At 39.7% G+C, this 13400-nt stretch overlaps 1 protein-coding gene across 4 annotated transcripts in view; it reads right to left on the reverse strand.

Annotated features, from left to right (window-relative positions):
- Positions 1-360: 360 nt before the first annotated feature.
- LOC113008271 (uncharacterized) overlaps positions 361-13400 on the reverse strand; it is a 58828-nt gene continuing 45788 nt past the window's right edge. For 2 of the 4 annotated variants that reach the window (XM_026145573.1, XM_026145575.1), the window contains 4 exons: positions 5433-5522; positions 5305-5349; positions 4442-4573; positions 3756-4026 (listed from right to left, as the gene is read on the reverse strand). In XM_026145573.1, the coding sequence (XP_026001358.1) occupies positions 3975-4026; positions 4442-4573; positions 5305-5349; positions 5433-5522 (319 nt within the window). In that variant the 3' untranslated portion in view covers positions 3756-3974. Of the gene's footprint in view, positions 382-3755; positions 4027-4441; positions 4574-4951; positions 5197-5304; positions 5350-5432; positions 5523-13400 lie in introns of those variants that run through there. The other 2 variants (XM_026145574.1, XM_026145576.1) reach the window with 2 other exon arrangements.

Below are 13400 nucleotides of genomic sequence, written 5' to 3' on the forward strand. Positions count from 1 at the left end.
TCTCTGCTACAAAAAATATTTCACAGTCCAGAGCTGAAAATCACTTTAGTCAGGTCATATTGATGGTAACTGAGGCAAAGGTAACTGCAAAAAAAAATAAAATTATGCGCATAGGCAGGTTAAAATGTGATCTATGATAATATATGATAAAATATGATAATATGAGTTTTGGTCTTGCTGGACTTTTCTACTTCACCTTTCACCTGATTTAACTCCCACTGAAATTGTCCAGTCAGAGTTAGAAAACGGGTTGGTTTAGTTAGAAGAATAGTAAGATCAACTATTTACATGGGCTTTCTTTTTCTTCTTCTTCTTCTTTTAAAAAGCCAAAACATGCAGTTCCTCTGATGTCCACTTGAGGCTCCATCAATGAGTCAGTCCCTGTAGAGTTCCATGTTAAAATGTTACAGCTTTAAAATTTTACAGCAGAATTAAATATATTTAAATACAAAAAAAAAAAAAAACGGGACTCTATAGCTATAGATTTCCCACATATTTATATGGATGTTACTGAGCATTAATCATGAGGTGTTTGTCTCTGTGTGGACGTTTCATAGAGTCTATGGCGACAGCTTGCTGACTGCATTGGATTTATTAGCTGATACCTTCATAGTAATTAAGTGTACTTGTAGAACATTTATTAAAATATCTTTAAAAAATAGCACACAATAAAAGTCATACAAAATGGAATTTAAGGAGAAAAGCCTAAAATAAATTATAAAACACTTTGCAACTCAATTATACAGACCCTGCAAGACTCAAGTGCTAAATAAAATTAAAAAAGCAAACTTCATACTTAATAGTCAATTTGAAATGTAGAGAAATAAAATAGAAGTAGGCGAGGAAAATATAATGAAAAGTAGTAGATGTGTCTACAATAATAATCTTTAACAAAGATTTAAGATACCAATAATTATTATCTAAATATGGTCACTCCTGGCTCTATTAAAGCCACAAATGCAAATCCGTCCAAGAGTCACACATATGCTCCCATCTTCAAATGAGCGCTCATGTCCTCACCTGCACTCACTTCAAGTCATTGGTTTAAATGCGTTAAATTGTTGATGTGCAGGCCGGGAATGGATTTCAGACCAAGAGTTCAATCCAAAGGTGAAACTGATCGGAAGTCCCTCAGTAACAGCTGGCTTGTACCTATTCAATCATCATCAATTTGCCACATGTGGTAATTCAGTTGTGGCGAGCAGGAACAACAGTGAGAGCTTTTCCACGGTTGCAGCTGCGTTCGAGGGATTTTGTTTGCTTCTCTTGTGTTTTCTCTTTTCTTTGCTCCTGCTCCACAGTCTGACCTCATTCATCTCGTGTTCCCACCCTACTCCCACAACATCTGGTTTCCTCTCGTCTCCCCTTCCTTGATCCTACTTACGGCTGCATTTCTCAGATTAATGAATTAACACTAATATGGAGGATTCTGTATTTGTTTCTGATCAATCTAACAGGTGGGCCACACAGATTTCCATCATTCCGTCTGTGTTTTGGAGGAGCTTTGAATTGTGGTTGGTCAAGGCTGACTTAGATATGAAAACAAGTTGGATGTTTGTGTTCATCAAATTAAACGTAAGACTTTTTACACACATTTTTCATACCACACAAATGTTTGCATAATATAATATTCCACCATATATATGATTAAAAGTTTGCCATGATGGGCATGAAGGTCATGGGAATTCAGAGCTTTTAATGATTTTGTTCTTTTTCCAAGGTGGAAAAATTACGCTCCTGAAATGGCCTTCCCAAAGCTCCGACCTCAACCCTATTTAAAATTTGTGGCCTATGCTTAAAAGCCAGGTCCGTGCAAGTAAACCAACTAATTTAAATGAACTCTCCTCATTCTGCCAAATAAGTCGTCAATATCCAGCTAGAATTACACCAGAAGCTTGCTGATGGCTACCACACGTTTCTGGTTGAGGTGGGGACATTTGACTAAATATTAGTGGGTGTGTTTGTGCACTTTTACATCTGCACATGTAATTTTGACCCTGTGTGGATTAGAGAAAATTAAAAATAATTTCAAACTCATCACCAAATTCTTATTTTTAAGGGTGTTTTCACACCTGTGGTGTTTAGTCCTTTTAAATCGATCTGGGGTTTGTTTTCTCCCTTGCTGTGGTTCGTTTGTGCAGGTGTGAACATAGTATTTGCAGTTGGGTGTAGACTAAAACAACAGTACTAAGACCCTCTGGAGGAGGTGGTCTTAGTGCACTTCCAAATGAACTCCAGTAAAGTCCATTTTTGGTGTGAATCTGATCCTACCCTGATCTGAACCAACTACCAGGTGTACGTTGTAGGTTTGAGCTAAAAATAATTCCATAGCCACGTAGCTTTGTATTCTGGGATGTGGAAATATATCCAGATGAACCTAAATTCTCAGTGTTCTCCATTAGTCCACTACACAGCGCCTTCCTCTTTATTTACTTTTGTTGCTCCGACACCAAAGATACATCTGGCCAATAAGCGGACTGAATATATTAACAGTAACACATTTTGGTTCACTTGGAGCTCACTTGGGTTTTTTTTTCAAGACTCAATCCTAAATAACTCTAAAAGGATAAAAATCAGTCAGTAAAGGCTGGAACGAAACCTTCATTTGCTACAGGCTTAGTATGTCTGCTGTATAGTGCTTAGAGTATAAACACCATGCACTCATGTGGTGTTGAACACTGTATCAGAAGGAAATGGCCAGATGGTCCAAAGTAAAACACAAAAAGCTGCAAATGCCACATTTAGAAATGCAACTCTAATCACAATCCACCAACCATCCTGTGTGTTTTCCTTTGCACTTTTTCCAGTCTGTCCTTTTTTATGTAATTCGTTAGAAGCAGTTAGCATACCTGTTGTAGTTGTAATTACGATCTGTTCCCAACATAGAAGACAAAGAGTCCTCACTAATACTGGATTCATAATAAGAACCTTGGCCTGTAGTTAGGGGTAGGGTGGACATGAGCACATGGCCCTCACCTTCTGAATTCCCCCTAGATGACCATGATTAAAACATAATTATCACTTTTCTCCTCGGCCTTTTCAGCCATTTTGGTTTTAGGTCCATCAATCACGAGAGCTATTGTTCTGTTCCCACCTGACTTCTACAGATAGAGCACTGGGAAGGGAAACCAGCTCGAGAGCATTCCCTAATAGAGACGTTGAGTGAGTTTTCTCTATTGTTGCCAGCTTGTCGGATTAAATGAAGCTAAACGATTGGGACTTGTGCATATTGCTCTCTAATTGTGGCGCATTGTTAAAGCTTTAATTGCCCAATCAGAATCAGCCACCATGTGATTTCAAAGATGAATAACGAAACCAAACAACCGTACAGTTGAGTGTGTTTGCCCTTAAATTATCCTTTTATGGCCGGCCTTAATGATCAGCACCTCTGGCTGTACAGAGGAGACGACATTCAGGTCAGTATTTATGTTGTCCTGCTGCTTTAGAGCTGAAAGATAGAGAAAAAGACAGAGAGTTGACATGTAGATCTTTCTGAGGACAAATCATTAATCTCTTTGCATCCACGCGGGCCACTGGAAACCCACGTAGGGTCTATCTAGGGTTTTACAGAATTCTTGTGCATTTCCACACCCAAATATAAAAGCTTACCAGAAAAATTGTGACACCAAAATGAAGGTTTATGATTTTATTTGAAAGATAACATCTTCTAGTTTCTGAAAGGCCAACCATTTGCCATGTGGTTAAATCATAACTCTACTGTAGCTGTAAACCTAGGTGGTTCACCATCGGCCATGTGGATGTTAAGACAATAAAAAGTTAGAAAGGCCTCCAATAAAATCCTTCTTGAAGTGCTGACAAACATTGTCAGTAGAAAGCCATAATTGACAGCTCATATAATTCTATCCACACTTCTATTAAAGTACCATAAGCCTTTCATTGAGTGTATCTAGATGAGGTGAACATCTGGGAGGAAGAGCAGGAGGATCTATCTAATGATGCAGGGATCAACACTGTTAAGGCAAACCACTTCCAAAGTTTTCCCCTGTTTCCAGCTTCTTCTCATACCTGAAAAATGTGTTTCCCATTAGAGAGAAAGGAATGTAATTTCATGACTTCGAGACATGCTGGACCTCCAGACAAGGAGCAGCAAAGACAGAAAGAGTAAAGAAAGAGCGTGTGGAGTGGTGCGATGCGTCCGTTCCAGGAAAATGTCCAGCTCTAAGTTAAGGTTCGCCGGGAGGCGTGTGTGTGGTTTGAAACCCTGGCACTGATTTGTTTCTAAATCCCAGCTGAAGGTAATTGAACATGATAAATGTCCTCGAAGTGCACCCATGAGTGTGTGCAGCATCAGTTGTTGTGTGCTTGCAGTGTGTATAGGTGGGAGTGTTACTCTGAGCGAGTCTACTAGGAGACAAAAAACCACCAGAGGAATTTTCCTTTTCTCATGTTTTGGTGATGTAGTGTCACAACACGCAGCTACCTCATTTGTTTCCTGCACAGAGCGCCTTTGGCAGATGGAAAGCAATGATTGTTGTTAGCACTGGCTGTTTTCTGGTTGACTGAGTGCTGGCTGGTCTTTGCAGTTTGTCCTGTACAAGTCTTCCTCTGTTGGCTAATTTGGAGGAGAAGAGGTTTCTTGCTCGGTAATAAATCACTGATCAAAATTCAAACTCATGTGTACTCACTCTCACTGCTTAAATACAGATACAGAAACAACTTATTATTTAAGCCGAAGAAATAAAAAGCAGATCTTGCAGTTTGCCCCTGGAAGTGTTTTTACACTTTAATATGCAGAAATGTTTCATGGTCAAGTGTGGCGGAGTCAAGGAGAGAAATGTTAGGGGAAGGAAAAGTGGCACTTAATGAAGAGTCAACAACAAGCCCTTGAATTACTATAACAGGTTAAAAACAAAATTATGAGGAATGCAATTTTCTTTTTTGTTTTGTTAGTTTGCTGATTACCTAGATTTAACATTTAGTCTGAAAATATCAGATAATTTTCAGAACAAATAACTTCCTAGAGCCAAGGGTAACACAATTAAACTTGCTTTAAAAATCAGCCTCAAGCCAGAGTGTTAATGAAAACTTCAGTTTTTTAGTGACTGTTAATTCAGTGCATGTCATTTTAATATGCATCGAGATGTGATCCCAAGTGAATCCAGGTCAAAAATGCAGCTACCAACTACTGCATTGTGAATAAGTACACAGTGTTTTGGCCACCACCATGTTGGATTTCTGGAGCAAGAGAAAATCATACTTAAGGGACGCCCACATTGGCCCAATGACAAGCAATGACGAGGGGTGTTGGTGCAAAGTGGGTGAGTACTGAGTTAAACCTCTCACCTGCGTTGAGCGATAGAAGTGCCTAACCAATGAGGATCCTGATGACTTATTAGGAAGAAGACAAAGGACATCACATAAAGTAGGAACTTACAGACAGAGGATACAGCTAACTAATGTTAGAGCATTACCTAGGCAACCAGAGCCTGGTATGATCAAAGGTGACATCCAAACAGGAAACAGGAAGCTCCATTAGATGACAGGGTGGAGTGTTGAGTTCTCTGCAAAAAGAGTAGGTGGTCTGTTGTGACATTATTCATCAGATAATTATAAGAACATTTCCCAAAAGCACCAAAAGCAGAATAGAACAATTTTCTCCCTGAAGCCCTTCTGACTGGCTGCCCCTCATAAGGAGATTTGAAAAGGGTGGAGCTTCAGCCAGAGCTGTGTGTGTCTGAGATGACCATATTAGGGATAGCCATGATCTCTGAGCTTTCAGCTCACAAGGATAATTATTTAAACCTTTGACCATGTTTAATATGAAGATCTACAACTGAATCGGGAGATATGTCAGGAAATATGGAAAGGTCCCCACCCTCCAGGTCCAACTAATGGTTTAAGACAGCCAAGGTTTCATTCAGATTAATGTAACTTGCACAGATTAGTCGCCTCATCCACCCGGGCACCTGGAATCAATACAATCAATGCAAAATACAGCAGATACATCCCGGCAGTTAAACTCAGTGAAACTCATCACAAATCTAATCATGAAGTGAAAAGTGCGCTGTGAGTGGTTGCCATGGCAACCGCCGAGTATCATACATGGATATATGGAGTCACTGACTGTGAGAGACAGACAGACACAGATAATCCTGTTTGTCTCCTGACACAGTCTGATAATTCTTTTAGTCTGGGGCACCAGGCTGAACACACACACACACACACACACGCACACGCACACACACACACACTCCCTTTGTTTCCTTATGCTAACCTCAAGATAAACCTACAATAATAAGCCTTCTTATAAATACCATTTAAAATGTGCTTAGGTCTCATGCTCCTTTTACCTCTCCCATTTTTCTTTGAGATTATATCTATCTATCTATCTATCGATATATATATATATATATATATATATATATATATATATATATAACACGTTCTCATGATAATTGCTGGTTTCACATAAACCTTTGCTGTAATACTCCAATCAAAGCATTATTAGACTTGGAGAGTTAGCAGATCTATATGTCCACATTAGGCTGTTGGAGGATGGGATTGGTCAGAAGTTTGGCAGTCAGGAAATCACAGCTGGTGTGGCAGAACTGAAAATGTTACTGTTTTAATTGAAAGTGACCAGAATGGACATAACTAGAAAATTAGAGCATTAGAGGGACAGTTCAAATTGATCAGTCTGAAGACAAAGCTAGAGAGGTAAGTCTGAGGTGGTTTGTACATGTGCAGAGGAGGATAGTGGACATATTGGACAAAGGATGGTGAAGATGGAGCTGCCAGACAGGAGGAAAAGAGGAAGACCTCGAGGGAGGTTCATGGATCTAATGAAGGAGGACATGGGGGTTGGTATGACAGAGGGCAATGGTAGGGACAAGGTGAGATGGAGGCAGATGATCCACTATAGTGTATGAGAGCAACAGAAAGAGGAAGAAGACGACCCTCATAAAATGACATGTACCCAATGGTTATGATGTACATACATGATGAAAGAGAACACAGACCCTGTTTGAGCCTTTTGGAGCCTTTTAATGCAGCTATGTGACACCAACACCAAAGGGCTCATAAGGTAAATGCCCATAGCTTTCATACATGCACTTGGCACCCTTAGAATAAGATTGAGATGTTATACCAACTACCTGTTCTTTTTCATTGCTTTCTACATTTTACAGCTCTAATTAAAAAACACCACCCGCCAACAATGAGAATATTTGGAGGTTAGCCACTAATTCATTTATGATTTTTATGTGACTGGCAATTTAGTAGCAGCATTTTATATAATATAATCAAATAATGCAGGAGATCCGTGTTTGATGTGTTGGAGCTGGACGTCTGTCTGTAAACTGTCCCGCAGGAACATTAAAGTTTTACTCTAATCCATTTGCATTTAATAGCATCTATATTGTAAAGTGTGCCAAAAGTTAAAGTTGCATGTTTGCATTTTGATATTAGTCCTTAATTTTAAACACCTCGCTATAAACTTTGAGGAATTGATGAGATATTTAATATTTCTGTTTGTCCCCTATTTTCATGACGCTTAAAACCCTTAACATCCTTGTTCCTTTAAATAGTGAGGAGGAGAAGAGATGTAATAATTTTACTTAAATCTAACCTGCTTCTAATCTGTTATATTTAAGGGACTTGCTCATAGTCAGGTTAGTAACCACACTGTGACTGTACCCACAGATTTATGTCCCTTTTCCATAATAACCCACTCTGTTCTCACAGGGGTCAACAAGGAGAGTCACACATTATCCCACTTGCACATTAAGATGCATCAGTGTCATAAATCAGCTTAAATACCAACTGTCTGGAAATTTGACTTCACTTAATTAATCCTGACACCTACAAGCCAGAAGCAGAAAGCGAGATTAACCCGCGAGTGCAGAGAAACAAAGAGAGGAACCACAGCTAAAAACACCAACCACAAATTCAAAGCAGCATCAGTGTGATGCTGAGAAAAACAGAGGAAGTGTTTCTCAAACATAAACTGTAGTTGGATGGCTCATCGCTATATTAACCATCTTATTTAAGAAAGTATTTTCAGCAAAGAAAAATGCCCTATATCTTTGAAAGTTCAGTCTTTGCTAACCCAGGTCTAATCTCAAAGTTGATTTTTCAACTCCAGCTCTACTGCATTGAACTGCAGTGTTGCTCAATAGAGAATGTACGTTCCCCCAATGCTGCTAGTACTCAAAAAAGATCATTCTGTTGGAAACACTGAGGCTTACTTTGAGAAAATGGAGTGGAGTGGCCCTCAAAGAGTTTCACAACAGCAGCAGCATCTTACTAACGTGGCAGGTCAAGTAAATAGTCAGTAATCTGAGTGTATACAGTCGGGCTATGAACCCTCGTCTCTGTGCTTCATGCTAATGAGAGTCCACCTCTAGACACAGAGTAATTAGAGAATTATGAAAGGCCGAGGTGACACTGACCCCATTATGGAAAGGACGATCAAACTAACGACCCATGACTGATGATGGCCTCCACGTCCGCCCGCCGAGGGGTTCGGGGCTTTTTTACGAATGCACAGACAGAGGCAGAGAAGAGTGGACAAAAAAAGAAACATCAGATCGCCACAAATGGACGCCTACAGATGACATTATCCGTGCTTTATGAATACACTGTGCGTATTTAAAAGCTTAGCATGGTGTAGCCCTGTCAGATCCAACAAGCAACGAATCATTTATGTGTTTGTTCTTGGACTGATTTAGACTGATCAGCGAAAAGCACAAAATGATATACTAAGACTAAAAATACACAGCAGGAAGCTGAAACACAAAAATGGTTTGGTGTTTCTGACACATTTCATGTTGGAACCATGGAAGGAGAAAAAAAAATTATATATATATATATATATATATTTTTTTTTAGCTCAAGAGAAATGACAGGAAATGTCTCTCTGCAAAGCACGGCTGCACACCCACTGCAGAAGTTTCAGGCACTTAAAGCACATACAGTAAAAGATTATTTCAACATAGTGTCATTTTATGCATCTTTACCTCATAATGCCATATTATCTTAACAGAGCACTTCTCTCTCAGACTGCAGGCTTACTTGTGATTCCTAGAGTTTCTAAAAGTAGACTGTGAGGCAGAGCCTTCAGCTGTCGGGCCCCTCTTCTGTGGAACCAGTTTGGATTCAGGGGATAGACACTCTGCTTTTAGGACTGGGCTTCAAACTTTCCTTTTTGATAAAGATAAATTTTCTTAGAAGGTTCAATAATGGTAATTGTTTCATGTCCCAGTGTTATAAGGTTGAAGTATATTTGTCAGGTTAGGCTGCAGTCACAGAGGGGAAAACAGTGGTCGGAGACTGCTGCATGACCAAAATGACTGTGGCCGTGTGCAAAAAAATTTGTGATGAACCATGTCTGCAACAACTCACAGTCAGCCAAAGCAACTTAACATGGCATCAGTCTGGGTCTTTGTAATGTCTGTGTGATAATACAGCGATTAAGTGTGATAAATTACCAAAAATCACACAATTGTTGCTGACTACACATCACAGAAATTCACATTAGATTCTTAGATTCAGAGTCTTTCCAGAGCCTCACAGAAACAGAAAATCTTCCACAAATAGTAATGTAGTCGATGCAGAAATGCAATTTATATGTTTCTTTATCACGTAGACACTCAGCAACATTGTTTTTATATTGAAATATAACTGGAGATTGCTAGAAGATTGTAATCTGTTTGTGTTTATAAATTTCTGTTTCCATTTTTTCACCAGTCTATCTTAAGGTGATTACAGTCACACTACTTGTTTGGAGGCAGGTCATCTCCCACCAGGTGACCTCAGCAATTGAGATTCAGTGGTCACGCAGAGGTTGAGGGTAGGGTGGTGTGCACTCAAACTCTTGCCAACAAGCTGGGCACAGCTATTACCGGTAATCTGTCTAAGCAAAAACAAAATTATGTAATTACAGGATAACCAAAGAATTTTTTTATAGGTTTTTTTATAGTTGCTGTAATTTTTCTCTACTGTGACTGAACAAACTAATAGTTTTTTCCAAGAGGGCAATTTTTCTGATTTCAAGAAGACAGGATTCGACAGGAAACGAGGTTGCAAGAAAAGAAAGAGGAAAATAAAATGCAACAAATGTCTCAGAGCATGGTGCTGCGTGCGTCCTAACCACTTTGGAAACTGTCAAACTCTTTCTGAAATGTCCCATAATATCAATAACAAGGTTTTCCTGTGACAGTTTCGCTGGCATCCAGACGGAAAACAATATTATTTTTGTCAGTTAAGATATTAAACTTTACAGGACGACAACGGGGTAGGACAAGAAACACATTTAAAAAGAGAAAAAGTCAATTTAAGAGTGAGGAAGAGGAATTTAAGATGAAGAAACGAAGGCAGAAAACTTTCTCACAAATGTCAGAGCACAAAACAAGCAGAAACAAATGCATTCAAAAGCAGGCAGCAAAATGGAGGCGGAGACAGAAAAGGTTCCAGGTGGGAAATACTCGACAACACAGAACTCAAAGCACAAAGACTCAGGCAGGAGAACAGGCGATCTGTCAAAAGCAAGCAGAACAGTGGAGGGCTTCCAATCCAAGCAGTAGAAACCTGAGAAACGCGGCACAAAGAACAAGTGATTTCTGGGACTCCAGAGATGATTATGTGAAACACTCACACAGAATCTGGGAGCCAAAAATAGCAGACTGGATTGGAAAAATACTGAAAGCGAAGCACTTACTCCTAATAAGACAATATCCACTTCTCTAAAGTTTGCCGGATGAAGAGAAAGCTGAGCAGAGGATGGTTACCGTCAGCGTGCGTGCCCGTGGTTTCGGTCACTCTTTTGATATTTTTGTATTTCCTTTACCAGTGAACTCCTAAAACACACGATAGCACTGATCCTTTAATTAACCTGCCAACGGGGAATAAAGAGGCTATAAGCAACGTCTGCAACGTGAAGAGTACAAGAGCAACATTTGGTCCTCCTGTGGCTGGAATATTTTAGCTTACTTTGTTATTTCAGCCGGGTTGGAAATGATTTCTGTTGGTTATGGTGAAGCTGTGAGGAAACACTTTTATTTGAAAGTAAAACCAAAAGCTAGAGCAATTAAAGTGATAAATGAAAATAATTGCTAAAGTTGTGATGCTCAGGAAAATTCATGCTGTACATTCAATAATAGCCTTTTATTGTATTTACACTCTGTAATTAACTCTCTCTGTAGTATTTATGTTGTTCATTAGAGTCAGACCATCTTTCAACCACAGGTAAAGCTGTGTTTAACCTCCATCCTACTAATTATGGTTCCTGCAGACACTAAGGGTACCTCATCATACAGGTTCCCAGCACTGTCAGTTTCTGAGAAATTAAATCCCAGGTTTAATTCATAAAATTACCGTAATTGTCGGGCTATAAGCCGCTACTTTTTGCACAAGCTTTGAACCCTGCGGCTTATAGTCAGGTGCGGCTTTTCTATGGATTTTCCATGATTTTTGTGATATCGTAAGACGATTTGTTTTGTTTGTTCCGCTGTTGTACGGCACTACGTTGCCTGGCGGAAGGATCGGGGTTCAAGAGTGGTATGTTAGTCACATGTCCGTCCGCCAGGCAACGTAGTGCCGTATGAAGTAGCGCGAAAAACAAACTTCAAAGTAGCGCTACGCATTCAGCGGGAGGCGTGGATGACGAGCGGCGATAAACTTGCGAAAAGCAAGTTATGCCCAACTCCACCGGTGGATTCTGACAGCGTGGAAAAGTGCGAAAACATCCACGATCACCAACGGATTTTGAAGGGCTGGACTGCTGCATGATGGAGAGGAGGACACCGCCACGGCCCTTCTGAGGGTGTTCGACTCTGACGCTGACAACGAGGATTTCTTTGGTTTTGAAAGTGACAACGAAGGAGAGAAGCGGAGAGTGGATGACGAAGCCATCCTGAGCCTGTTCGTTTCCGACATTGGAGAAGAGGACTTTGGTGGTTTTAGAGCGCAGGAAGAAGAGAAAGATGGTGAATGACTGACTTTTCTTCTTGTTAAAGCCGTGTCACTGCACCTGAGCCTAAAAGGTAGTCTGAATCTATTTTTCTGGTGTGCTATAGGTTACTGTTATGTACTACATGTGCAAATATGTACCCATAACTTGTTTTTCAAAATATTAATAAAAGGGGTGTGTCTCCAAACAGCCATCTCTTTCCTGACAATTCCCTTTGTGAATATTCTCTTACATATGATAAGTCAACATTGAAACACCTGCGGCCTTTAGTCAGGTGCGGCTAATGTATGTACAAAACAGGATTTTCCCCTGATTTTAGCTTTTGCGGCTAATATTCAGGTGCGCTTTGTAGTCCGGGAAATACGGTAAACAAGTTCATGTCCTGCTGTTGATGTTCCTTTTAAAGAACTGAGATACTCAACAAATCAGACACTAGTGTCACCCAACGTTCCCCCCACCGTCTCTCCTTGTCATCCCTGTCAGATGTTAGCTGCATTTCTTCAACATCTACCTAGATTGGAACATAAACAGGGTTACTTTTTAAAAAAAAAATGGCAGGTAATTTCAAATGCATCAACTATCAGCCAACTCACAGACTATTTCTGTGCAGTTTAGATCGCAATCTGTCTGAGAAGTAAAGGTACATATGCTGTGTTTCCCGGGGAGGAAAAATGCTGCAGTGTGTGATAACGTCACTCTCAGAGATGGAGGCAGTGTACAGGGTTCGCATTGTATCATAATTCCTGTCACAGCTTGTAGTTAAACTGTTTGGACTGCATATGCTTTTAGATTATATTTCCAAAAGCAGCTGTTCAAGGAGTATTTCTGAGAATTCTGGGATCTGTAGTCCTAAATGTGCCATTAGATCTGTCAAATGAAACCGAACCTAAGATTTAGTGATTACACTGATAATGGGATCATTTTAATTTCTCACATTCCTCTGGTGGCTTCTTTAACATCTCACCATATCTGGCTTCATGGCTCATAAATGGCTATGTAAACTGGAATTAACATCTAAATTTCAAATAAAAAAGCCCTCCATTAAACATTCACACATATGGACACAATATTTAAAACAAAGTAAAGTCTGAGAAGTGAAGCGACTGTTCCCTAAACCTGATTTTGTTCCCATGGCAATCAGGGCATCCAGCCCTATAGAAGTCTTCTAAAAACCCAACAGCTTCAACTTAAAAAAACAGATAAAAACGTCTTTATTAGGACAGATGTGTTGGCTTCTGACTGGAAAACTAGAGTCCAACCTGGGACCCTTTTTCAGTTCATTGTTCACTTTAATTTTCACACAAAAAATAGCTGAGTTAGGTTTAGGAAAAGGTGGTGATTTAGGTTCAAATGGAGGTTTTAACTAAGTTAAAGTCAAGTTAAAATGCTTTTAATTGCAAGTTACTGCAATTCACTTCTGCACACCAGTGCACATTTTACATCCACATGCACTGGAGGTCACTTAACTTCA

The sequence above is a fragment of the Astatotilapia calliptera genome, chromosome 16 (genome assembly GCF_900246225.1).
Source record: "Astatotilapia calliptera chromosome 16, fAstCal1.2, whole genome shotgun sequence".
Taxonomy (NCBI): domain Eukaryota; kingdom Metazoa; phylum Chordata; class Actinopteri; order Cichliformes; family Cichlidae; genus Astatotilapia; species Astatotilapia calliptera.